The following is a 27,765-nucleotide window of genomic DNA, read 5'->3' on the forward strand; positions in this document are numbered from 1 at the left end:
AAGAAAAAATCCAAGAGTTAATATACATATATATTTATTTAATAAAACGAAGTCCTTACACTAGCGTGGAAAGCATTTCCACAATTCTTTTCTTACCACTAAACTTTCAATCAGTTTTGTTAGGGTTCACAAGTTAACATACATATATATTTAATTAATTTTCTAGTATAAATACAGAATTTATGAAAAAGCTACTGGGTTCGTCCGAACCCACGAACCCCACCTAACTCCGCCTCTGATTCATGTATAATGGTATGCATGTGGACCTACTTCAACTCAATAATGACAGCTACCCTGTGTTTTATGTATAGAAAAATCTAAAGCATCTCATCTATGCCTACAGATACAGATTTAACCTGCTGAGTAATCAATTCTAATCTTTAGTCTTCCCCCATCATCCCTCCAAATACACTAGTTATTATGATTATTTCAGCCAAGTACTTTAACCAAGAATATCTAAGTTGCAAACAGTATTTACTACTAAAAGGTTAATACAATAAACAAAAGTGTGGATATGAATGATACATCAGTGTAGTAATATGACAGTTCCCAAATAACCGAAACTTGGAGCTAAGCATATCATCCCAGAACGGCAAGCATAGCCAAATCCTCCCTTCTAAATACAGTTTGCTTCAGAATTTACGTATGATCATCCTTAAGGTACTCGTGTTTGTACTAAATAAAAATCCATGTAACCTTAACTGGACTCCCTCCCTTCCTGTTGGACCTACATGAATCTTGGGAAGAATACTACAGTGAGTGGAAAAAGAGCTTAAATGCAGTGAGTAAAATATATCGCAAGCAGTAATATTAGACTGTGGGGAAGACTTCTCTCCAGTAACGGAAGAATCTCAACCAATGACCAATTCATCTCCGAGATGATTCCCATAGTTTTTGTTCAATGGCCAATTTCCTTAGCTCCATCAGACCTTGCTCAACTAAAATATCAACCGCAGGAAATGTTAGAAAATGAACTCAGTCACAAGAGATAGTAACTAATAATATCACCATAGTAAGACAATTGTACCAAAGAAAAGTATATAGTAAGACAATCCAAAAACTAATCTTGAATAGTGTGTATGTGTATTATATTCAAGATTTATTATGCATTGAATAGCTTATCTTATGTTGATAATGATAAATATCACAAAGTTTACGCAAAATATTATATTACAAAGATAAGATTTGATATTTCAAAGTCCAATACAGTGTGTTTACCACTACGTATGTTGCAAGCTATATTATGTGTGGTGTGTGTATGCATGCATCACACATAGACAAACTTATTTTTGGGAGGGCTATAGGCACAAACTTATAAGTCAAATCTTGTTTTGTCTTGACTTTGCTACAAGAATATTATACACCAATTTGCTTATTTACCAACTTGTGTACAATACAGAACACATGGTAGTTTGACCAATTAAGTACCTCTAGACATGGTTTATTAAAAAAAGAAAACAGGGTAATAGACTGAAAAGGTATGGAATGTACCATCAACAGCATCATGAGAAGTTGGTGAGTGACCACTGCGACTACTCCAAAATTGAAGCCTTTTATTGGCTTTTTCCTCCTGTATACCATGGGCTTTGGCTCTCCTCCAAAAGTAAGTTAGCCATGCCTGGTAAAATTTTGAAGGTAAACTTGACGTAGAAAAAAGGAGGAGACAAGTTTGCGCTAATTGAAAGAGGTCATTATACAGGCTGTCCTGATAAGAACACATTTAAGCTGGATATTGGAAGACTGTTATCATAGGGTGATAAGATACCGACTCTTATATAAGAGAGAGAAATTGTAGTCTTGTTGTTTATCTTTGAAATTGATAATTTTAATCAAGAATATAATTAAACTGTTTTTAAATTTATCACAGTTTGGGGAGAAGTAAGCAGATTTCTGGAGAAAAAAAAAGTACTTATTGAACAAATGGCAAAGGATCACATTCACTAGATGTGTTATAGCAGGAATTAGAAAGGTAAATGTAACTGTTGGATGGATTCAATACCTCCTTGAAAAGAACATCCTCAGACTCCTCGGGGCTGAGTTCTGAAAAAATTGAAAAATTCAAATAATTCTCTCTAAAAGGAGTTCAGGAGACATTACAAGATCAAGGCATTGGAAAACACTTAAATTAAACAAGACAAACATATAAATTAGACAAGACCAACGATTTGTCCAAGCAAGCTCAAGATAGGCACACCCTTATTTTGCCATGTCTAAGGTCTCATTTGTTTTCATTAAGATTAAGACCTTTGAATCTAAATACATATTTGAATATTAAGATGTACATCAAGATTCAGATGTATGAATTTGAATACATATCTAAATATTAAGATTTGAATACTAATTAATTAAGAATACTTGTTTTTTTAACACCTAAAAGTATAAAATTTGTCTTTATTTAAAAATTAATAAATATAATTTTCAATACAATACTAAGTTAATCTAATACTATCAACGAAAAAATAAATAAATAAATAAAATATATATATACATATATGGTTTTGTTTTTTAAACACCTTGAATGTATAAAAGTTGTCTTTATTTTAAAAATTAGTAAATATAAATTTCATAAAATACTAAGTTAATCTAATTCAATATATCAAACAAAATATTTTTTTTTAATTATATGGTGGCGATGGCTAGCAGTGATGGTTGTGGATGTTGACAGGGATGGTGTAGGTAGTAGTTAATGGTGATTGTAGTTGGCAATAGATGTTGATGGTGGTAGTTGGTGTAATAGTTATGGTGGATGATAGTGATAGTTTATGGTGGTGGTGAATAATGTTGTTGGTAATATATAACATGGTGGTGATTTTGGTGATTTTTTTGTGGTAATGGTGGTGGATGGTGATAATTGTAAATGATGACTAGTTTTAACAATTGATGGTAGTGATTGACACAATTCCACAAGGCCATTCACTATGAGCCGAGCCAAGAAGCTACACATACTACAAGCTATTTTCCGGAAGGAGGCCTTGGAGACCCTTGAGGAACAACAAAGGAAGGTCTACAACATGTGGATGATCAAGGGGGAGGAAGAAGAGGATGACCAAGTGTTATGCGACGCTGCAACAACTCATGCGATGCTGCAACTAGGCCATACAACCGCATCCAGCGTCGCAACTCGAAACAGATCACTCCTCAATTCTGTCAAGGACGCGGCAGCAAACTCCTTGTTGAGGTCGCAACTAGGAGCGCAAACTTTGAAGAAGTGTGACATTTTGGGTTTATTTTGCATTGTCTTGCAGCGTCACTTTTGGGCCTAAAATGTAATCAAGCCTAAGCTATAAATAGGGGCTTCCTAGTCTAGAATAGCGTAGGTTGAATTGATGAGAGATTACACTTTTAGCCTAACCTTTTAGTTCTTGTCTAGCTAGCTAGTGTAGTGTCAATTCCTTAGTTGATCTATAACTTCTTGGCTTGATTTTCACTTGAGATTACTCATTTATGGATTCAAATTGAGCTTTCTTCGTTTGTGGAATCATTTATAGTATTGGTGCTATGATTGAATTCGATTGGGAGGTATCGATAACCAATCCAATGTTTCCCATAAACTCATTATTAATAGTCTTGCTTCGCCGTTTTGATTTTTTCTTTTCCTTGTCGTTTTTTGTAGAGTTTCCTACTTAGGATCCTATCATTTGGTATCAGAGTTTACGCTAAAGAGTTGTTTCTACAATTCTTAATCCTTATTCCTTAGCTTGTTAATTAGAAAATTCAAAAAAAAAAGGTTTTTGTTTCCGAAAATTAAAAGCCTAGTTTGATTCGTGTTTGAATTGTATTCTGAACATAAGATCTGAATTCTCTAGTGTTAATGAGTCTAAGATCTAAGATTTAATCTTGTATGGAATAGAATTGAAGTTTTCACCATTGTTGGGTTGGAGACCTTGAAGAACAAGCAAGTGGGACTGAAGATCTGGATTAAATTGAAGGTTCAATTGCATTAGGGTTTTCTTCCCTATCACAAGGAGTTCGAATCTCAAATTTGGTGGGTCAGAGTTGAAATTGGAAAGGTCAAGTTTTTGAAGTTCATAGTTGTTATTGGTGATCTTCATAACTTGAAGGAGGTTCAAAGAGTGGTCTTTGATCCAAAAGGGGAAGTGAAGGAAAAGTGTGCATGTGTTAGTACAAAACGAACATTGCCAAAAAGGCAAATTCTAGAAGGGAATAAAGTACAAAAGTCAAAAAGTGCACAAAATCGGAGTCCAAAATCGCAACAAAAAGCTGACAGCTCGCGTCAACTTTGCGAGTCGCACATTTTACTTTGCTACCGAATCAAGGACCGCAGACTCTAGGCAAAAGCTTGCCAAAAGTGTGGAGTTTGTGGAGGAGGGTTGCGCTCGCAGCAACCCCTTGCGGCACCAGCCAGACCACATCACAGCCTCTACCCCATGGAAAACTTCATCTACTCTGACAAATCTCAAATTTAACTGTCATAGTTTCTTTTATTTCAATTTCAATCCACTTCCTTGATCCTTATAGCGAATCAACACTAGTAATTGGCCTTACTTGGTTGCTGATTAGTTCCTTGTGTTCGAATTCTCATTTTGTGCTAATCCCTTCTAGCTTTGATCGTTTTAACTCATTGATCATTTCTTGGATCCTTCTGTTGGTTTTGATTGAGTCGCCCGTTGTTCGATTAACAAGAATCTTACGTCCCTTCGGTCGAGAGCGCTGCATCTTTTATTTGATGCAGACTCAGGTACACCGACACGTGATCAAATCACTTGCTAGGCCCCATATCTTCTACTATTGGAGAGCCCCTCTCTATTTTCATGGGCTTAGTTTAAAGTTTTCTAGTACTTTATGAATATGTGTTTAACGTATGTCGAGGGCCTTGTCCCGGTAGACCTTGCTCAGTTATGTTTAGAGACTTCATAGACACACATTTAATCATGCTCTAGTTTGGACCTTCATGTCCTTTGTCAGCGATTTCAGTACTATAACTTGCATTTTATGCAAAGTATTTATTTTACAAGACTTTTCTCTTCAAATACTTTTAAACTATGTTTTCACTCATGTCTAATATCATATTATAGGTACGCTCGGGCTAGCATGGCATCGAGTGCCCGTCCCGCCCAAGGTCTAAGCTGGGGGCATGGCACTTCTAGCCCTAGTTTAGCTAGCTAGTGGAGTACTCATTCGATCATTCCTTAGTTGATCTTTAACTTCCTATCTTGATTTTCACTTGAGATTGCTCATTTGTGGATTCAAATTGAGCCTCTTCGTTTGTGGAATCATTTATAGTATTGGTGCTTTGATTGAGTTCAATTGGGAAGTGTTTGTAACCAATTATGTGCCTTGCTTCTATGTTTTGATTATTTCTTTCCCTTATTGTTTCTTTAGAATTTTCTACTTAGGATTCTATTAGTGATAGTCAGCAATGGTAGTTGTGTCTATGGGTGGGTGGTGGGTGGTATGTAGTTGATAATGGTGAGCGTCAATGGCGATAGTTGCTAAAGGTGGACAATGGCGGTAGCGGTGAATAGATGGAATAGGTGAGATACCAATTCTGTAGAAATCTTTAAATAAACATTTTGATGATATTAAGACACCATTACAAATCTTAATCCATTTAGATCCATTAGACCCATTATGTGGTTGAAACATTAGAAAAAATGCATTTAATGATTAAGATTCAGACCTAAAAAAACAAATGCACTTGATGGGTGAGATTTGAATGATCAAAATTAAGACTTTCATGAAGTGCAAACCAATGATGCCTAGCCAATAACCAATATGTAAATCAATAGACAAGTTTAGATGGGTATCTGATTGTTTTCCATGTTTAATCCAACCAGCAAAATGTAAAAAATAGAAGGGATAAATATAGGCAAGAAAACTGAGGAAGTTCAACACATTAGCTGGTTGTTTATTTCCAACTAGTTAAATATGAGTCTGAGTGGGACAATATTTGATGGTCATAAAGGAAATCTAACAACCTGAATGCATAAAGTTGAATCCTCACTAGAATGACAGATCAGATGGACTTACCAAATGCCTCCATATACTTCGGATCACTTGGTGATTTGATGTCTGCAACAGACAATAAAACACAATAAATCTAGAAGGATCATACTCCTATTGTTAAACAAGAAGATGACTTTGAGTTGTAGAACAAATGGACGCAATTAATAGAAGGAAAAAACAAACAGAGAACGCCAACTGCATTTAAGATCAGCTGACAGGTTTGCATATGCCACAACATTGAAGATAGTCAGATTCTTATTCAGAAGGCAAACTTAGATGTGCTGTGGATTTATAAATAAGGTAAACTCCACTTGACTTCTATGACAATGGTCTTTTCCAACTGACCAACACTCCAGCAGAAAAAACCTTATCAGTCAATCTATGTTAAGTCAACAGTGGTTGTTAGAATAGGAGTAGGAACAAAATTAGTATATACAATCCTACTTAGAATAGGAATAGAAATAGTATATAGAATCCTACTTGAAAAAGGATTGTAATGTAATGTTAGTTGGAAAAGGAGTCTAATATAGTGTCTATAAATAGAGTCTAAATGTAATAATATAGATACACAATTCAATAATGTTCTTCTTCATATTTCTCACATGGTATCAAAGCCTCCACGATTTTGGTAGAGAATCAAAGAGCTTCCGCGACTGGCAGATGGCTATTACATATAATTGCAGCCCATCTGGCCAATAATTATGTTAACAAAAGTAGGGCCAATGATATATGCATGAACCCCATATTTAAGGGAAGAAAACTCAGTCAGACAGATCACCGTACGTCAATTTTCGGTGACTTTCTAGGAAAAAATCTACTTGCTGCAAGTTTTTTAAAATAAAATAAAATTTGCATTTCTATTATATTCGGTACACAAGAAGAAAAAAATTATTTCCTAAAAACATATAGACATATCTAACACAAAACGAGAAAAATACAAACAAAAAAAAGAGAGCGGAGGGTTCGATGGGGTGGGGTAGAATATTAAAAAAAATAATATCTAAATTTTCTTGGAAGGAGTGGGTGGTTTGGGGTTGAAGTAAGATTTTTTAAAAGACTTTTATAAAAGAAATTTTAAAAAAATGGGGTTGGGGGGGAGGTGGTGGAGTGGGGAAAGAAAAATGTTTTAAATTTTATTTTTAAAAAGTCAATTTCTTTTTTTGGGGAGAGTGATACTTTAATCTTAACTTTTAATTAATACTAATACTTTATTTAATTTTTGTCCAGGTGGAATGTTTTATCCATGCGATACGCCATGTGGCAAGGTTTTTTTTTTAAAAAAAAAGTGTATTACATGTATCACTAAGGTATATTTCTCAAACTAATGAGTGATAGTTTATGTATGAAAGATAGTTTAGGTATGAAACTCATACTCTCAAATATCTTGGTGTAATTGTAGACATTGAAATTTTGTGAGACTCTACAAGACATGCTCAATTCGAGTCCCACTGGGCGTGCCAAATTTGTTTGCAACAAATTTTATAGTAACAGAAAATAAACTACAATCACAATTCGAGTCCCACTGGGCGTGCGAAATTTGTTTGATAAATAGTGCGGGTACAATTTGGTTTCTCCCTTGATCCTTCTCTCATAAAAGATTTCTCCATATTCAAGGGTCTTTAGTAACGTATTTCTCGAATTAAGATAATTTGGATTTGATCTCTTTATGAATATTTCATGAATTTGCGGAATATTCGAGATGCCTTTTCAAGGGAATATAGTACCCTTTATATAGGTATGAACTAGGGTTTAAGATTGAGTAGCCTCCAAGAATCCTAATTGAAATTGAACACATCTTGTAGAGTCTCAACTCGAATTGAACACGTCTTATAGAGTCCCACAAAATTTCAATGTCTATAAAATTATATTTAATAAATTTTAGACAATAAAATTCGCGCCGGGAAAACAATAATCAAGAACGGAAGAGTATCGCAACAATCGTATTTATTGATTTCAAAGTGCGAGTGTTATAATCTCTATTATTCCTTTGATTCATCTTTTCAGATATAAATTCAAGGGTTCTTGAGCTTGATCATAAATTTGTCTTGAACTTGATCTTGGATTCAAGGGCTTTGGAGGTTCTTGAATCTTCAATGAACTTAAATTTGAACTTTATTTTGATCTTGACTTTTATTTGAATTCAAGGGCTTCGAGCTTGTTCTTGAATCTAGTGGTCTTGACCGTTCTTGAACTTAAATTCTTAAACTTGTAGTTTATAGAGAAATCTATGGCGTTTGATCCACAAGCTTTCTCTAACTTTTTGTTTAGAATTTAGAGTCTGTTTTCTAAATTATGAGGATCCCTATTTATAGTTGTGGAATAGAGGAGTTGTGATAGAAACATGTATCCTTTAGGCCAATCAGATTTAAGTGACATGGCATATGAGCTTTATGGAGCGGGCTTGTCATTTTGACATGATTCTATTGGCTTCTTTGTTGACTTGGCATGACACGTGGCACCAAACTGGACCTCCAGGATGAGATGTCATTAGGCTTAGCTAATTAGGTTCATCTATTGTAGCTCAAATCAATTAATTTAGATTTTAATTAAATCCATATTTTTGGACTTAAATAATTAACTCAATTATATTAATCCATAATTTATTTGGACTAATATATTCATAAATTTAATAAAATTCGAATCATTTTATAAATTTTAAATGATTACAAATGCCCCCTACTTCAAGACTTGTCGAGATATTTTATCTTTTGAAAACTAGGCTTTAAGTATTATCTAGAAAAAAATTGCACGACATTAATATTGAGATGCACAATAATTGCACCACTCCAACATAATTGGAGTGAAGAAGAAGATTGTCAGTAATTACTCCATGCGGCCACTTTCCAATTGGAATAGGAAAACTAGCATATATGTTTTGTTTCCATTAGGACTCGGAAAGGTTCCCTTTTAAAAAAAAATCAATTCCAATTATAAGAATTGTAATCCCACTCAATTTCATATACATATATTTTTCTATCGCCTTAGCCAAAAAAGAATTGTAATTGAACTAGGAGAATGATTTTATTCTCATCACATGACATCTATAAATGGATGTTCTTCCATTATCAACATCACTACTTTTGGAGCTTCTCCTCCCTGTTTTTTCGTCACTTTTTACAGTTTGACATGTCTGTCGCAGAAAATTCATATCTTATTGTAGAAACGTCGAAATCACGAACGATTTGATTTTTCAAAAACTAGACTTCTTGATCTATAACATATCCAAAATTAAATACCTTCATAATCATTCTATATGATTTTTTGAAGTTAGCTCTAAATTTTGTCATGCTGAAAATTTCAAATTTATGTGGCTTTATTACAATGCTCGTATCTTGATGTAGGAATGATGAAATCACAATCCGCTTAATTATTTCGAATTTAGACATAAAGGTCTACAATATATATGAAATCCAAAATTTACTACATTCGGAATTACTTTAGATATTATTATGAAGTCAGTTTTAGATTTTGGAGCACCAATAGTTTTAGATTTGCGCGATGACACCAAACAAATTGTATCTCGAGGTAGAAGTATCGAAATTACAATGCGCTTGATTCTACTGAAAGCAATAATGAATGGCTACAACATATCCGAAATTTGGATTGAAACTCATTCAATATCGTTCTAGACAATTTTTTGAAGTTCACTTTAAATTTTGTAAGGTGATTTCAGATTTTTGTTGCATCTTGATGTCGGAAGTCATCACCAAAAAGGGTTTCGCCGAAAACTATACTTCAAAGGTTTCATTATAACCAAGAAAGTATTGTCTCAAGTATAACCTAGTTAGCTTAGCATTGCTTCCAAGTCTCGAACGTCTTGATAGGTAACAACCTCTCCTTTACTTGTGTTTTCTTGGTGTTGTCTTTTTTTTTGTTTTTTTATATTTTACAGAGGCTACGCAATAGAGTGTTTTATCATAACAAAATTCAACCTTAAGGTGCAAAATGATGTGTTTAAAGTCCCCGCCTTGAGATCACTAATTTGTGTCTTTATCAAATCCCGAATACTTAAGTATAAGGTATGAAGGGATGTGTTTAACGTCTCCGCCTTAAGATCACAAATTTGAGGCTTTATAAGATCACGAATACTTGAGCATAACATGTGAAATGGTGTGTTTAACATGCCTGCCTTAAGATCACTAATTTGAGGCTTTATGAGACCCTAATTACTTGAGCATAATGTGTGAAGGGATGTGTTTAACGTCCCCGCCTTGAGATTACTAATTTGAAACTTTATAAGTTCCTGAATACTTGAGCAAGGTGTGAAGGGATGTGTTTAACGTCCCTGCCTTGAGATCACTAATTTAAGGTCTTATAAGATCCTGAATACTTAAGCATAAGGTGTGAAGGGATGTGTTTAACGTCTCAGCCTTGAGATCACTAATTTGAGGCTTCATATGATCCCGAATATTTAAGCATAAGGTGTGAAGGGATGTGTTTAACGTCCCCGCCATGAAATCACTAATTTGAGGCTTTATGAGATCCTGAATACTTAAGCATAAGGTGTAAAAGGATGTGTTTAACGTCCCCGCCTTGAGATCACTAAGTTGAAGCTTTATAAGATCCCAAATACTTAAGCATAAGGTGTGAAGGGTTGTGCTTAACGTCCCCGCCTTGAGATCACTAATTTGTGGCTTTTTGAGATCCCGAATACTTAAGGATAAGGTGTGGAAGGTCAAATTTTATCCACCTTAAGGTATGAAAATTTAAGATCCTTTTAAGGATAAATTCGTGAAAAGGATAGGTTAAGGTGCAAAGGGACAAATCTTGTCTACCTTAAGGCATGAGAATTTAAATATCCATTTAAGATAAATTCGTGAAAAGGCCAGCTTGAGGTGCAAAGGGACGAATCTTGTTCACCTTAAGACATGGGAATTTAAAGATCCATTTAAGGATAAATCTGTGAAAATATCAGCTTAAGGTGCAAACGGACAATTTTGCCCACCTTAAGGCATGGGAATTTAAAGATCCCTTTAAGGATAAATGTGTGAAAAGGCCAGCTTAAGGTGCAAAAGGACAAATCTTGTCCATCTTAAAGCATAGGATTTTAAAGATCCTTTTAAGGATAAATCTGTGAAAAGGTCATCTTAAGGTGCAAAGGGACAATTTTGTCCACCTTAAGGCATGGAAATTTAACACCTTGCATGTTTAGAGGATTTGAAGACTTCAACTTGCATACTTGGAGGATTTGAAGACATCAACTTGCATACTTGGAGGATTTGAAGACTTCAACTTGTATACTTGGAGGATTTGAAGACTTCAACTTGTTTACTTGGAGGATTTGAAGACTTCAACTTGCATACTTGGAGGATTTATAGACTTCTACCGGCAAACTATTAAGGTGCATAGGTATTGCGCCTTCCTCCACAAAACTCACGGCGTTACCCTCCCGTCCAAAAGTTGCCCTTTTGGTTTCAACCTTATTTTTTTTATGCCCTTTTGGTATTTTAATTCAATTTTGTTACCCTTTTGGCTCCAGACTCCAAATAAAGAGTGTTAAAACGGATTGAAATTGGAGACTGATTCGACTCAATTGACAATTCTCTTTAAATGAGTTAAGACTTGAATGGGTTGAGATTGAACCCAATCCAAATTATCATGTGCCCAACCCTTAAAATTCTGGGTGGGTTACTTATAGTTGGGCTCATTTACGACACCTCTAGTTTTAACTTCAATCATGCAAGTTGAAGTCTTCAAATTCTTCAAATTTGCAAGTTGAAGTCTTCATATTCTTAGGTTTAACTTCAATCATGCAAGTTGAAGTCTTCAAATCCTCCAAGTATCCAAGTTGAAGTTATCAAATTCTTCAAGTTTGCAAGTTGAAGTCTTCAAATCCACCAAAAATACAAGTTGAAATCTTCAAATCCTCCAAGTATACAAGTTACATGCCTTAACATGGAAAAAATTGTCCCTTTGGACCTTAAGCTGGTCTTTTCACGGATTTATCCTTCGATGGATCTTTAAATTCTCATGTCTTAAGGTGGACAAGATTTGTCCCTTTGCACCACAAGCTGGCCTTTTCACGAATTATCCTTAAAAGGATCTCTAAATTTTCATGTCTTAAGGTGGACAAGATTTGTCCCTTTGCACCTTAAGCTGGCCTTTCCACGAATTTCTCCTTAAAAGGATCTTAAATTTTAATACCTTAAGGTGGATAAAATTTGACCTTCCACACCTTATGCTTAAGTATTCGGGATCTTGAAAGGCCACAAATTAGTGATCTCAAGGCGGAGATGTTAAACACATCCCTTCACACCTTATGCTTAAGTATTTGGGATCTTATGAAGCTTCAACTTACTGATCTCAAGGCGGGGACGTTAAACACATCCTTTCACACCGTATGCTTAAGTATTTGGGATCTCATAAAGCCTCAAATTAGTGATCTCAAGGCGGGGAGGTTAAACACATCCCTTCACACCTTTTGCTTGAGTATTCGAGATCTCATAAAGCCTCCAATTAGTGATCTTAAGGCGAGGATGTTAAAGAAATCATTTCACATCTTATGCTTAAGTATTCGGGATCTTATAAGGCCTCAAATCAATGATCTCAAGTCAGGGACGTAAACACAACACCTTATGCTCAAGTATTCGGGATCTTATTAAGTTTCAAATCAGTGATCTCAAGGCGGGGACGTTAAACACATCCCTTCACACATTATGCTCAAGTATTCAGAATCTCATAAAGCCTCAAATTAGTGATCTTAAGGTGGGGACGTTAAACACATCTTTTCAAACCTTATGCTTAAATATTTGGGATCTTATAAAGTCTCAAATTAGTGATCTTAAGGCGGGGACGTTAAACACATCCTTTCACACCTTATGCTTAAGTATTTGGGATCTCATTAATGCACAAATTTCAAGATTGAATTTTGTTATGATAAAACTCTCCATTGCGTAGCCTCTACAAAATATAAATGTTGTTTCAATCGATCAACAAAAAAAAGACAACACAAAGAAAATACAAGTAAAGGAGAGGTTGTTTCCTGTCAAGACGTTTGAGACTTGCAAGCCAAGTTAAGATAACTAGGTTAAACTTGAGACAATATTTTCTTGGTGATAATGAAACTCTTGAAGTATAGTTTCCGGCAATCACAACCCTTTTTGGTGATGACGTTCCGACATCAAGATATAAAACATTTTGAGGTAACGAAAATCTGAAATCATCTATGTGACAGAATTTAAAGTTAACTTCAAAAAATTGTCTAGAACGATATTTAACGAGTTTCAATCCAAATTTCGGATATGGTGTAGCCAATCGTATTTACTTTCTATAGAATCAAGAGGATTGTAATTTCGATACTTCTACCTTGTGATACAATTTCTTTGGTGTCATCGCGCAAATCTAAAACTGTTTGTGCGCCAAAATCTAAAACTAACTTCATAATAATATCTAAAATAATCCTGAATGTAGTAAATTTTGAATTTTGAATATATTGTAGACCTTTATGTCTAAATTTGAAATAATCAAGCGGCTTGTGATTTCGTCGTTCCTACATCAAGATACGAGCATTGTAATAAAGCCACATAAATCTGAAATTTTCAACATGACAAAATTTAGAGCTAACTTCAAAAAATCATATAGAATGATTATGAAGGTATTTTATTTTGGATATGTTATAGATCAATAAGTCTAGTTTTTGAAAAATCAAATTGTTCATGATTTCGACATTTCTACGATAAGATATTAATTTTCTACGACAAACATGTCAAGCTGTAAAAAAAGTGACGAAAATCAGGAAAAAAAGAGAGGAGAAACTCCAAAAGTGGTGATGTTGATAATGAAATAAAACGGAAGAGGAACATCTATGTATAGATGTCATGTGATGAGAATAAAATCCTTCTCCTAGTTCAATTACAATTCCTTTTTGGCTAAGGCGATAGAAAAACATGTAAATATGAAATTGAGTTTAATTACAATTCTTTCTTGTTTTAATTGGAATTGAAAATAAAATTAAAAAAAGGAACATTTCTGTGTCCTAATGGATTCAAAACATATATGTTAGTTTTCCTATTACAATTGGAAAGTGGCCGCATGGCGTAATTACTGACAATCTTCTTCTTCACTCCAATTATGTTGGAGTGGTGCAATTATTGTGCATCTCAATATTAATGTTGTGCAATTTTTGTCTAGATAATACTTCAAGCCTAGTCTTCAAAAGATAAAATATCTCGACAAGTCTTGAAGCTCAGGGCATTTGTAATCATTTAAAATTTATTAAATATAAATTTATAAAATGATTCGGATTATATTAAATTAATGAATATTTAGTCCAAATAAATTATAGATTAGTATAATTGGGTTAATTATTAAGTCCAAAAAGTATAAATTTAATTGAAATCCAAATTAATTGATTTGGGCTACAATAGAGGAGCCAAGTTTGCTAAGTCCAATAACATTTCATCCTAGAGGCCCAGTTTGGTGCCACGTGGCAAATGACGTGGCATGTTAAGTCAACCAAAGAAGCCAATAGGATCATGTCATGTGTCAAAATAACAAGCCCGCTCCATAAAACTCATATGTCATGTCACTTAAATCTGACTGGGTGAAGGGAAACTTGTTCCCATCGCAACTCTTCTATTCTAAAAACTATAAATAGGGGTCCTCACAAACGCCATAGATTTCTCTATAAACTACAAGTTTAAGAATTCAAGTTCAAGAACGATCAAGATAAAGACCACCGGATTCAAGAACAAGCTTGAAGTCAAGATCAAGATAAAATTCAAGTTCGTCGAAGATTCAAGAACAAGCTTCAAATCCCTTGAATCCAAGATCAAGTTCAAGACAAATTCAAAATCAAGCTCAAGAGTCCTTGAATTTATATTTGAAAAGACAAATCAAAGGAATAATAGATATTGTAACACTCGCACTTTGAAATCAATAAATACGATTGTTACGATACTTTTTCATTCTTGATTATTGTTTTCTCGATGTAAATTTTATTGTCTACAAAATCTGGTACTTCTAGTGGGACCAAATTTGTCCTTCATCTCTTCTCTCATAAATCAAAAAATCGGAAGCCGCAAAGGTGGAAGTATGATCAGTACTTCAAGTCTTGTCTTTGAGTTTCATCAAGTCCACACTCCGACAAGCCTTGAAGCATGAGGCATTTGTATATATTGAAATTTTGTGGGACTCTACAAGATGTGTTCAATTCGAGTTGGGACTCTACAAGATGTGTTCAATTCCAATTAGGATTCTTGGGAGCTACTCAATCCAAAGCCTAGTTCATGCCTATATAAAGGGTAATATATTTCCTTGAAAAAGCATCTCGAATATTCTGCAAATTCATGTAATATTCATAAGGAGATCAAATTCACATCATCCTAGTTCGAGAAATACGCCACTAACGGCTATCGAATCATGGATAAATATTTTATGAGAGAATAATCAAGGGAGGAACAGAATTATACATGCACTATTTATCAATAAAGTTATGTTTCTTCATATTTTATTGTGATTGCAATTTATTTTCTATCACTTTAAAATTTGTTGCAAACATTAATATCTTGGTGTAATAATGTGTACCTTACAAAAATTGTAGAAGTTAATTCAAATATCTTGGTGTAATAACATGTGTACATTACAAAAACAGTGACCGACCCTTCGGGGTGGCCCAGTGGTTTGGGCTTGGGACTTCTATGTTGGAGGTCTCAAGTTCGAACCCCAAAGCAAGGGGTTTGCCTTCTGGGTCGAGCTCGTCGCACCGGGCTTGCCTAGTGCGGGTTACCTCTCCTATGTGGTTTGTGAGCTATTGCATAGGAGCGAGGGTTTTACCCTGTGCGCACCCAAAGGGTAGCGGCTGCGGGTTTCCTTGTCATAAAAAAAAACAAAAACAAAAAACAGTGACCAAGCAATAAATTATGGAGAGAAAAGAAAAAGTAAAATACTTCAAAGAAAATTTAAGATGCAATGTTCTATGGTGTATAGTGCTTACAACCCAAAACATGAAAGATGCAACCCTCAATCTATTGGGGTATTAACCACATTAGACTTTTGTCCTTGTAATCGTTCCAAGGAATTTAGGGTCTGTCTCATGTAAGGCGAGCCACGAGGTGAGTCTCAGAGATTCCTAACTTTGCCTTTCAAAATGATGGTTATTAAGAGGAGACCTTAATTTATTGCTCAATGTTACCGTGAGAACATGGAGGTCGCCAATCACCATTCTATTTGTTACCATCCCAAAAGGGAAAAATTGCATGTGAAACTGTATGTAAGTTTCTGCATTACATAACATGCTGTAACATTTGCTTCCCAAATATAGACGTCTATATTTCAGAAGGACATAACCGTACAGGTAGGTATCTATATTATGGTACAGGTGTAAGCAGCCTTGAATTTTATATTCAGATTTATGAGGCAGAACATCTGTTTTTTCAAAACAGTGGTGTTCAGACCAACTAACGCTCAACTTCACTATCCGGTAACTGCTATCTCCTGCCAGCACAGGTATAAAGTAACTCTTCCCACCAAGACTTAGACAGATGAGAAGATATCACCTAGTGTATTTTTGTCTCTATAGGAATTTGGGATTCGAACACTGGCCTCCAAGGTTTACACCCACTTCATTGACCACTAGGCTACACCTTGGCTTATGAGGTAGAACATCTTCAAGCATCAAACCACAATCCTTGACCTTAGCTTAGAGTCTATAACGAGTATCATTTCATTGGCAGATATATAACTAAGCAAACAATGACTGCTGATGAGAGCATGTAATAACATATATATTTATTTACAAGTAGGGTTTACGGTTTTGGAGATCAAAAAACAAACATATGAACATACCAGTAGTTAACTAGCAATATTTAAACAACAAACAAGAGACAAACCTGAAATCGATGTTCGAGCAGAGTTTGGACGCCGTTGTTGAGCCAGTGCAAGCACTATGGCATCCTCAACCTAGATCAGGAATATCAGTAAATGGTAAAGTAGTTCCCTATTCTTCCAACTAAAAGGAGAACAAAAGAATACCCTGGTGGACATGAAAGAGATATTATATATTCTTTTGAAAAGGGTAACTTTACATGCAAGAGATTATTTACACCTCAAACTATTCTAGAGGAAAATAGGAAAAGAATGGATTAAAGTAGTTGATTTCATCCTTTCAATATGAACTTGGTGTTCCAAATCCGGAGACTGGCCTGTGCCCAATCCCTCGGCTGAACACCATAAGTATCATAATTTTTTTTTCAAGCAAAAACCAATTATTTTCACCTTCTGTAATAATCATTATGATACATATTCAGTAAGTCCCTTCTTATTTTACCAAAATTTTGCCTAAGATCAACTTAAGGCATTACAAATTCATAATATCAATCTAAACTGATCATATTCTTTTTAAACTGCAATGTAGAAATTTTAATGCTTAAATTGATAAGTGGCTTGGTGAAGAAATGAATGAGCATTGGAATCTTTAATTTGAACAAAGAAAAATGATTTGCGATGCTAGTGATAACAGAATTAATAACCTTCGTAATAAACAACATGAGAAGTACTTAAAAGCTAAAGTTTAGAAACAGGTTAAGCAATGCATGTTCTACCTAGTTCAAGGAACTAAAGAAAAATACAGGAACAAGAACAACATAATGACTCTAGTTATTAGAGTAACCTTCAAAGAAACAAGTTCATTCAAACCCATTTCAACAGAAAGCATGCTTTCTATATTTCCTTCTCCAGTGAGATCATTCAAATCCTGAACAAACTTTCCCCTCTCTGGATTGTCATCACCTGCAAAAGAGAACATTGATTATGCCCATTCAAAATATTTACCATGTGATAAACCCATAGCTAGGTAATCCACAAAATCAAATAGAAAACCCATAAATAAATCATGCTTGCCTTTTTCCAAACATTCTTCCTTTGCCTTTTGGCCAGCAGAGATAACCAATTCAAAAGGAAGAGGTGCGAAGGATGACCAGTACTCGTGTTTTGAAGCAGCAATATCTGCACAAATGCCTGAAAGGAAAAGCAGAGCAACATTAACTTGAGACTCAAGAGTTCAAACCGGTAACATTTCTTACATATCTAAAGCAATGAAACAAGAGTATAGGGACACATGGGGTCAAAACTTAACAAAAAGTAAAGCATTGGGTGGATAAGAATGCAATTAGACAAGTACAGAACAGTAGACAACATTCATGCACTAGAAATAGCAAAAAAAATCTTCTCTGCCCAATTTATGTGATGGTATTTGACTAGGCACAGAGTTTAAGCATGACAAGAAAACTTTTAAATTTGTGGTCTCAAATTAGCATATTTGTGTGGCTATAAGTCATCTCATTAAGAGTAAAATGAGAAGTTTAACATCAAATTATTACAAAATATAGAAAGGTGTCATTCTCTTAGAAACTGACCTAAAAGTAGAGAGTGTCATAAAAATTGGGAAAGGAGGGTATTAAAATTTTATTTGTTTTGATAAGTGTGGTGTCCAGGCCAGCTTGCGCGCACCTCGACTAATTCCACGAGGTCGGGGTACCTACATCCCACCAGCACAAATACCAGGTAACTCCGTTGCCATGGGTTGGATAAATGAGAAGAAATTGTTAAGATATCCCACATCGGTAGAGGGATGGGAATTTGGTCTCCTTATATGGACTTGGATAAACCTCCCCTCATGAGCTAGCTTTTGGGGTTGAGTTAGGCCCAAGATCCATCTTTACATGGTATCAGAGCCAGACCCATCCCAATTTGTTGTTCACCATGATGAGCCCCCATTTAGAAGTGTTCACGCTCCAGTTGAGGTCTGGGCGTGCAGGGGAGTGTTAAGATATCCCACATCAGTAGAGGGATGGGAATTTGGTCTCCTTATATGGACTTGGATAAACCTCCCCTCATGAGCTAGCTTTTGGGGTTGAGTTAGGCCCAAGATCCATCTTTACAGAAATCACCTAGTGTTTTTGCCTAGGACACTGTGGGGATTTGAACCGGAGACCTCATGGTTTCCAATACACTTCATTGACCAGTAAGCAACACCCTTGGGTGCATTTAATTGATGCAATCCGTTACGAAAAGTTAATCTCTTTTGGTATAGTTGTAAAACAATGTAATCATAGTTAATTTGCAAGTAATCATAGTTTGCCTGAGCCGAGGGTCTACCAAAAACAACATCTCTACCTTGTAGGGGTAGGGTTTGTGTACACAGTGCCCTCCCAAGACCCCACTTGTGGGATTTCGCTGGGTATGATGTTGTTGCTGTAAGTTTTCTAGGTGAATAGTAGTGCCACTACTATAAGTTCCTTCTTTGTAACACTAGAGGAGTAAAGGCACCTGCTTTCAATCTAGCTATTTTTCAAATGTGCAATTGCAATGTTTCATTCTTCTTTCTTGATTCACTATCTTGTGTGCCCTTTTGTCTTTTTCCTTTTTTCTTATGGGTGCGCGTGATGGAAGGGTTTCAGGTACTTCATATGATAAAACAATCGGAAAATCAAATACAATAGTTACATTGGCATAACTTGGGTGACTTCATAAAACTATTTCAAATCTATAGCTAATGATAAAAGGTCAGTGTAACTGGTAGCAGTATACAGGAAACCAAAAATTAATGATGAACCATTAAAGGAAAAAGAAAAGAATCGGAGTCAAGAAAAAAGATTTTCTAATTCAGAAAAGAATAGAGATCATGTTCCTTCTCAAAAACAAAGAACAGAGATCATGTTCCTTCTCAAAAACAAAGAATAGAGATCATGTGTGTGACTAGGAAAAAGACAAAACTCTGATTCATTACTTACCAAACTGAGTTGCTAAACCCCAATAACGTGCAAGCCAGCATCGTTTAAGAACAACATCTTCCTACAATATAGTATGCGAGGAATTTATTTCTATGATGAAAAATTTTGCATATGAAGAAAGCAGCATCAGAAGGTGCAGCTAGATACCATCTCATTCTGGGTTAAAATCATCCTTTGTGTCATTGAGCGTAGAGATTTAACCTCAGACTCAGTCCCCTGAAGTTGATCTACAGCAGCAGCTGCGTCATCTTTCGCTTTCTATGTCAAATGTAGTAAAAAAGAATTAGATAGAAAACCAGACATTGCTGTAGCAAATGGTGGTGATGTTTACCTGAACATTAGAGTGGAGACTTGCAAGTTCCACAGCTATCCCATTCTTTGCTTGTTTTGCATCTTTCAGTGCAGCCTGCACCAGTTAATCTTTAGTTGCTTTTGGGGCGTAAAACATTATTTGAAACTGAAGCACACTTGAAGGCAGTTACAAGGAGACAAGACAATGCTATTGTAACATGTCGGCATGGTATTTTGAAGAAGACTTTAGACAGTTTAACATATATAGTTTTTCACTTTTTTGAGCAGGTAACATATGTATTATAAACAAAGAACTACTCCAAATAATTAGTCCACACATAATCTAAGTTGCTCGGACTTGGGTGCGGGTATCCGACGTGGATGCGAATCCAAGAGTCATATTCAGCAAAATCTAAATTTTAAGATTCGGGGGTACGGATTAGGAGGTATTACCTATGGTTTAAATTCCTTTTTCAGAACTGTCATTTCAATAACTGCTGTGATCCTTATTCTTCTTCTCCTGTAGCATACTTTGTGTTGTGGTAATGTGGTTCTCTTTTTCTGTTCTTTTGATTTACAGTTTAGTGCGAATTCTTGATCGCTGTTTCTGATCTGCAATGTAGTTCAATTCATTGATTACTTGCTTGCTTCTGATTTACAGTATAGTTCAGACTTATTGCCTGCTATCTTGCATTTCAGATTATACGTTTGAACTAGTTTTCCTTAGTATTTGCCTTTGTATTTTACACCTTCTTTGGTGGCTTTGGTGAAAGATGATAGACTAGGGCCATGTCTTAGGTCGAGGGCGAGGGGTAGGAGTGGTAAGTTTCCCTAGGCTGAGGGTAACATCTTGGAATATAGGGTCTTTGACGGGGAAGTCCATAAAGCTAGTGAAAATTCTAAAAAAGAGGAAGATTAATATAGTGTGTTCAGGGAACAAATGGGTAGGTACCAAGGCCTGGGATGTGAACAGGTTTAAGTTGTGGTACTTGAGAGGCTCAAGGGATATGAATGGAGTAGGCATTTTCGTAGACGGGGACCATAGGGAGCAAGTGGTGGAAGTTAGGAAGTTCAATGATGAGATAATGACAATTAAGCTAGTTGTTGAAGGACTTACTTTGAACATTATTAGTGCTTTTACGGGCCACAAGTAGGTTTGCACGAGGAGATCAAGAAGCACTTTTGGGAGGACTTGGATGAGGTGGTGAGGGGTAGACTAAACACCTAAGAGATATTCATTGGTGTAGATTTCCAATGGCCACATTGGGGCAACTTCCAAATCTAACTTCCAATGGATTTGACAATGTGCATGGAGGCTTTGGTTTTGGAAATAGAAATGGAGGTGGAACTTTGCTCCTTGATTATAATAGAGCTTTTGAGTTGGTGATACCTAACTCATGTTTTCCGAAGAAGGAAGGCCACTTGGTTACCTTCCATAGCGTGGTCGTTAAAACTCTGACATATTACTTTTTCTTGAGGAAAGGCAATATATGCCTTTGTAAGGACTACAAGGTTATCCTGAGTGAGAATTTTTCTACCCAACATAAGTTTTAGGTGATGGACTTGGAGATTGAGCAAGGGAGGAGGAAGAAGAATTCATGACTGACAAAGGATTAAATGGTGTGGCTTGACCCCTGCCCTCTCTCAGAATATGGCTGAGAAGTTAATGGTGATGGGGCATGGAAGAGTATTGAGGATGTGGAAAGCATGTGGGATAAGACAGCTAATTGCATTAGAAAAGCAGCTAGAGAGGTGGCCAAGGGTTTCGAGGGGTAACATTGGTGGTTACCGAGGGGATTGGTGGTGGAATGGAGAAGTTCAAGGAAAAGTGGAAGAAAAGAAGCCAGTTTATGCAAAGTTGGTGGAAGAATGCAAGGATGAGGAGGAGAAGCAGACAAATAAGAAAATTTATAAGGCAGCAAAGATGGAGGCTAAGTTAGCGGTTACAACAGCAAAGACGACTGTAAACTAAGCTAAGGGACAAAGGTGAAGATAAAAAATTGTACAGGCTTGCAAAGGCGAGAGAGAGAAGAATGTCGGAGACCTGGATCAAGTGAAGTACATCAAGGATAAGGACGGCAAGGTGTTGGCGGAAGAGACCCTAATTAAGAAAAGATGGCAAACTTACTTCCATAAGCTTTTGAACAAATAAAGGGACCGAGACATTCTGCTAGGTGATTTGGAGCACTCTGAGAGACATCGGGATTTTGGGTACTGTACGTGTATTAAGGTTGAGGTTAAGTGCACTATTAGTAGGATGAGGAGGGGAAGAGTGATAGGACCGGATGAGATTCTGGTGGAATTTCGAAAGGCATGTATGGAGTGGTTAATTGGCTTGTTTAATGTCATTTTAAGATGGCTAAAATGTCAAACCAATTTGGATTCATGTCAAGGCAATCGACTACTAAAGCCATCAATCTTATAGGAGACTGGTGGAGAAATACCGAGAAAGGAAGAGCGACTTACATATGGTGTTCATTGACCTTGAAAAGTCCTACAACAAAGTCCGCAGGAAGTCCTTTGGAGATGTCAAGAGGCTAAAAGTGTATCGGTAGCTTACATCAGGGCAATTAAGCACACGTATGATGGAGCTAAAATGCGGGTTAGAACGGTGCGAGGAGATCTGGAGCACTTCTTCGTGGAGATGAGGTTGCACTGGGGATCAGTTCTTAGCTCGTTCCTATTTGCCTTAGTAATGGATGAATTGATATGGTCCATCTTAAATGAGATGCCTTGGTGTATGTTATTTGCGGACGAAATAGTATAGATTGATAAGATGCGCAACGGAGTTAGTGCCAGGTTGGAGATGTGGAGACAAGCTCTAGAGTCTAAAGGGTTCAGGTTAAGCAGGATCAAAACAGAGTATTTGGAGTCCGAATGCAGTGATGCAACATGAGGCAGTTGTGGAAGTGAGGCTTGACACATAGGCTATCCCCAAGAGAGATAGTTTCACGTATCTTGGGTCTATAATCCAAAGAAATGGGGACATCAACAATGATATCACACATCGTATTGATGCGAAGTGGAGGCTTGCATCCGAAGTCTTGTGTGATAAAAGAGTACCACCAAAATTTAGAAGTAGGTTTTATGAAGTGGTGGTTAGACCAACTTTCTTGTATAGGGCAGAGAGTTGATCAGTTAAAAACTCCCATGTTCAGAAGATGCTTGTTGCGGAAATGAGAATGTTGAGGTGAATGTGTAGGCATACAAGGAACAATAAGATTAGGAATGAGGATATTCGAGATAACATGGGAGTGGCCTCTGTGGTGAATAAAATGAGGGAAGCGAGATTGAGATGATTTGGACATGTGAAGAGGAGATGCATAGGCGCCCTAGTGAGAAATGAGAGAGGTTGGTTATAGTAGGTATGAGGAGAGGCAGAGGTAGGCCGAAGAAGTATTGGGAGAGTTGATTAAACAGGACATGGAAAAACTCAGGTTATCGAGGATATAACCTTAGATAGGAGGGTGTGGAGTACGTGTATTATGGTATAGGGTTACACTAAGTAGTGGAGTGTTGTCTTTCTTTTCGAGTATTTAGGCTTGTTGGTGTTTGTTGTTGTACTAGCCGTATTATTGTAGTTCTTGCTATTGATATCTACCATCGTCTGTTGTTTATTGTGTTTCAATTATCACACTATTTTGTTATTCTTGTTCTTTTCTTGTGGACTTTGCACTGCTTCTCTTGTTAGTTGTCATGTTTTCTCCTTTTTTGTACTTGAATTTGCTATTCTTGTTCTTCTTGAATAACACTATTTTGTTATTCTTGTTCTTTTCTTGTAGACTTAGCACTGCTTCTCTTGTTAGTTGTTATGTTTTCTCCATAGTTTTCTCCTTTTATGTACTTGAATTTGCTACACTTGAGACAAGGATCTTCCGAAAACGATCTCTCTACCTCCACGAGGTAGTGGTAAGGTCCGCATACACTCTACCCTCCTCATACCCCACTTGTGGGATTCCACTGGGTATTATGTTGTTGTTGATGATGATGATGTTGTTCGGGTACGGATCCACGTATGGATACGGATGGTAAAATTTGGCTAAAAAATCCAATTGATAAAATAGAGTTTTTTTTTTTTGAAGCTTGGTAACTTCCAATTGATAAAATAGAGTTATAAAGATCTTCTAGGTTTTCTTCCCCAAGACCCCAACTTTTTCTTTCAAGCTCTCTAGTTCTTCCCCTCAAAAAAAGAAAAAGAAAGTTATTTGAGGCCTTCCACCAACTTTCCTTACCGATCGTTGCTATTGTCTACTAGAAATCAGAACAAAACTACTTGAATTCTTAGTTTCTCTCTGTCTGAAATATGAAGCAGCGAATATTGACCAAGAGGAAAAGCTAAAAAGGAGATAAAAGGACTATAATATTGAAGTTATGCCATTTCTTCTGTCTTTAAATCCTATGTTGCTCGGACTCTTAAAAAATGTAACGGGTGCATATCGTGTCCTCCAAAAGTAGTGTATTTTTGGAGAATCTGACATGGGTGCGGCATCGAAAGTGAAGAGTCTGCCCAACTTAGCTTAAATCTATTATATCTTCTATTTTGAGAAATCAAAATCTCAACTTTCCCCCAAATTTGTCCATGGACTTTGGTCAAAGTATCCAATGTGGTTGACTGAATCCCATATGTATCCCACACCGGCAACCGTCTCGTGTTGACACAGGTGCAGCAGCAAAAATGAAGAGTCCGCGCAACTTAGGTAATTATTACAAGTACAGTTGAACATACAATTAATAACATAATTTCAAACTTGAACATGAAAGTTTAGCGAGAATAAGCAGGAAAATTAACATACTCTACCAACTATCATGTAGCATACTAGAAATAATAGAATGGTCCATGCTACTCTAACCATGTTTGTGTGTGTGTTTTCCTCAATATGTGGAGTCATGTCTAGCCACACAGGCCAAGATAAACTTTTTCATTTACATTCTGTTATTAGTTGGATAAAGAATGACTTCTAATATTTTATGCTTTTTAAGTAAACATCCTCTCACACAAAAGACCAAAGGAATGTAACCAAATTAATCTGCAATTAACTCAAATATCCAAACTGACCTCCCTTTGGCGCAAAGAGGCTTCCTTCCTGCAATTGATAAGATATCATGATGTTACAATACATGCATATCCACCAAAAAGGTTTGCATAAATACAAATTCAGTGGTAAGAGAAAGATGTGGAAGACTTTTGCCTGCTTAACAACTTTGCTTCTAAAGATACTCCTTCTCCAAGTGCTGCAACCTGATGCATAAGAAATGCCTTTCAACTGTCAAAAGAACTTGAAGTTTAAATTAAAACATATGTGGAGCATAAATCACAAAATGAGAATTAATAACATTTATCCCAGCAAAATTTCAAAATAAGGTGTCCATTATCATTATCATCTTATGACTTCTTTTTCGGATAAACGAGGTGTTCATCAAAGAATGACACGCTGACTATAATCAAGTTTTTCCTCTCTTATTTTTGAGAATGAAATTTTTTTTTTGAGAATGTATTTTTTCCTCTCTTATTTTATCAAAAGACCAGACAAAACATAAGTTTATTCCTTTCATCCTCTTTCAGGTAAACCAGTAAATTCCAGTAATGAAGCACTGAGGCTCTTATACACAACGGGAAAAAGCAAATGAATGTTACAAGTATTTAAGAGTAACAAAGAGGAAGGATTTGTGCACAGTTTGGGAATAGTAATGGCATAACCTGTTTCTCAAGCTCCTTCACTCTAGCTTCTGCTTCCTCGTAACTCGTTTCGGCAACTCTAAGCTGCACAGAATTTCTCAAATTCAGTATAAACACATTCAGAGATGCATGTCTTAATGCAAGTAAAGCAGAGGAAAAGAACTGGTGAACGTGCACCTTTCCAAGAAGATTTTCATTTTCTTCTTGTAGCATATCAAACTGCCCAAAAAAAATTAAGGATCAGAGCAGAAAGGGCACTGAAGTTAAGTGATATATCCAAGTAATTACATGTATATAGAGACACAACAGACACTTTACGTGTCTAATGACTGAATACTATGCATGTAAGAATAGAGAATTGCAATTTGATAGCACAATGAACATACTTCATCACGAAGCGCAGAAGCAGCACGGTGATCTCCTGTATCTTTCAAGTTAACTTGTCTTAAATCTGGAGAGAATCTGCATTGCGCATTAGATGATGAATGCAGAGAAAAGGAACTGAATCATGCTAAAGCACCTAGTGCATATATATGAAGGAAGCTCATGTGCCTGAAGACACACTTGGACTGCTTCATTGTTGCACAATAACAGAACTACGCAGATGTACAGATTATTAAGCTAGTTCAACATCTTTTTGAAACGTCATAGCAATAGAATACAATCATAAAGCGAATATTGTGGGATCTAAAAGTTGATTAAATGACACGATTACAAGAACTTGGCAACTATGGAATACATGACAAGTAACAGATACAACCTACAAATAAAAAGCAAAAGTACATCGTTTAGACCCTTTGCTCTAGCTGCTTGTTTGTAGGAGTGTCAGACTGAAAAGGAAAAAGGAAAGATCAGAAAAGAGGTTTTCACTATTAGTACCTTTTCTCTCTCAGCTTGTTGGTTGGAGGATCGATTGGTGGTATAGGTGAAGGAGTCTTCACAGGCTGTTGGGTACTTGGTATTGACGGTGGAGGACGAGATGGGACAGTTGGTCTTCCTGCTGATGTTGAACGAAGAGACGGCAATTCCTCAACAAAATTCCTAGCTAGCTACTCATAGAAGCAGGAAATGGAAACAATTACCATACAGAGGTAATCAGAGCCAAGAAAAATAATGTGCTAATGCTTATGCTCTTTTAGATTAAATTTGTCCAACTATATCCCTTCTGTACTTTATATTAGAACTTTTACGACAAACCCAGGAACTAAATCCTAAGAGATTTAACAACTATTCAGTGTCTTGAGCTATAGTCACTTTCTGAACAGAAGATTCAATCTTTTTACCTTACGGTTGACAACAGACTTATATAACTGAAATTACGTACAAATGCAGTTGAATTTGAACACATTCATACTGGATTGTACTTGATTATCTAGGTAGAATTCCAGAGGCGGTCAATATTTCAGAACTCTCCATCAAGTGAACAATAAAACTGACAAAAAGTAGCACAGCAAAATACTGGATAGATCGAGGTCTTGAAATTACCGCAGGTGAAGATGATCTGGTATTTAACTTAGCCGACTGAATAGCAGGGTTGATAGCATTGCTATCACTAGAGCTATTGGCAGCAGTGCTGACCTTGGACCTGGAAAAAGTGGGAGGTGGAGGAGCGGCAAATCGGAATCCAAGATCATCATCACCATCTTCATCGTCATCATTGCCAGTGGCTGCTTGAGAGGCCATGACTTGAGCAAGGCGCTGGGCAGCAGCTTTGGCAGCAACATTCTGAGTGCGCTTAATGTTAGACATTCCGGAGATAGAGGAAGAGCGGCCATGCCTTGGAGATGAAGAGCCGACAGTAAGAGCGGCCATGGGAGCTCCGGTTTCGCTGCTCCATTTCCTTAACTGCCTCGGACTTGCAGTTCGAGCTCGATCCATTAGTACTTGAGTTCAGTACAAAATCATCAACTTAGAAAAGAAAAGCAAAGATGAGCGACAATGTAGTGGCCTAGATTTGGGAGTTCATTTTCGAGCGCTACAGCAGCTTGTCCGCCGGAGAGATTGACGGAGACAGATATTTCCCGTCTAGTTGGACCGGAAAATTGGTTGGAGTCTTTTCTTTTTCTTTTCCGTCACTACCTTAACACCTTGTTTGGATGC

At 36.4% G+C, this 27,765-nt stretch overlaps 1 protein-coding gene across 1 annotated transcript; it reads right to left on the reverse strand.

Moving 5' to 3' along the window:
• Positions 1 to 457: 457 nt before the first annotated feature.
• LOC102581164 (coiled-coil domain-containing protein SCD2) lies at positions 458 to 27,751 on the reverse strand. The gene is made up of 17 exons (XM_006343127.2): positions 27,151 to 27,751; positions 26,545 to 26,714; positions 26,052 to 26,127; positions 25,843 to 25,884; positions 25,687 to 25,749; positions 25,178 to 25,227; positions 25,045 to 25,072; positions 20,029 to 20,103; positions 19,845 to 19,955; positions 19,698 to 19,758; positions 17,806 to 17,922; positions 17,576 to 17,694; positions 16,797 to 16,866; positions 5,992 to 6,033; positions 2,000 to 2,040; positions 1,492 to 1,618; positions 458 to 938 (listed from the first exon to the last, which is right to left on the reverse strand). The coding sequence occupies exons 1-17, from the start codon at positions 27,541 to 27,543 to the stop codon at positions 868 to 870; spliced, it is 1,656 nt and encodes a 551-aa protein (XP_006343189.1). The 5' UTR covers positions 27,544 to 27,751; the 3' UTR covers positions 458 to 867.
• Between the last annotated feature and the right edge of the window lie 14 nt (positions 27,752 to 27,765).

Source organism: Solanum tuberosum, unplaced genomic scaffold (genome assembly GCF_000226075.1).
Source record: "Solanum tuberosum cultivar DM 1-3 516 R44 unplaced genomic scaffold, SolTub_3.0 scf00042, whole genome shotgun sequence".
Lineage (NCBI taxonomy): Eukaryota > Viridiplantae > Streptophyta > Magnoliopsida > Solanales > Solanaceae > Solanum > Solanum tuberosum.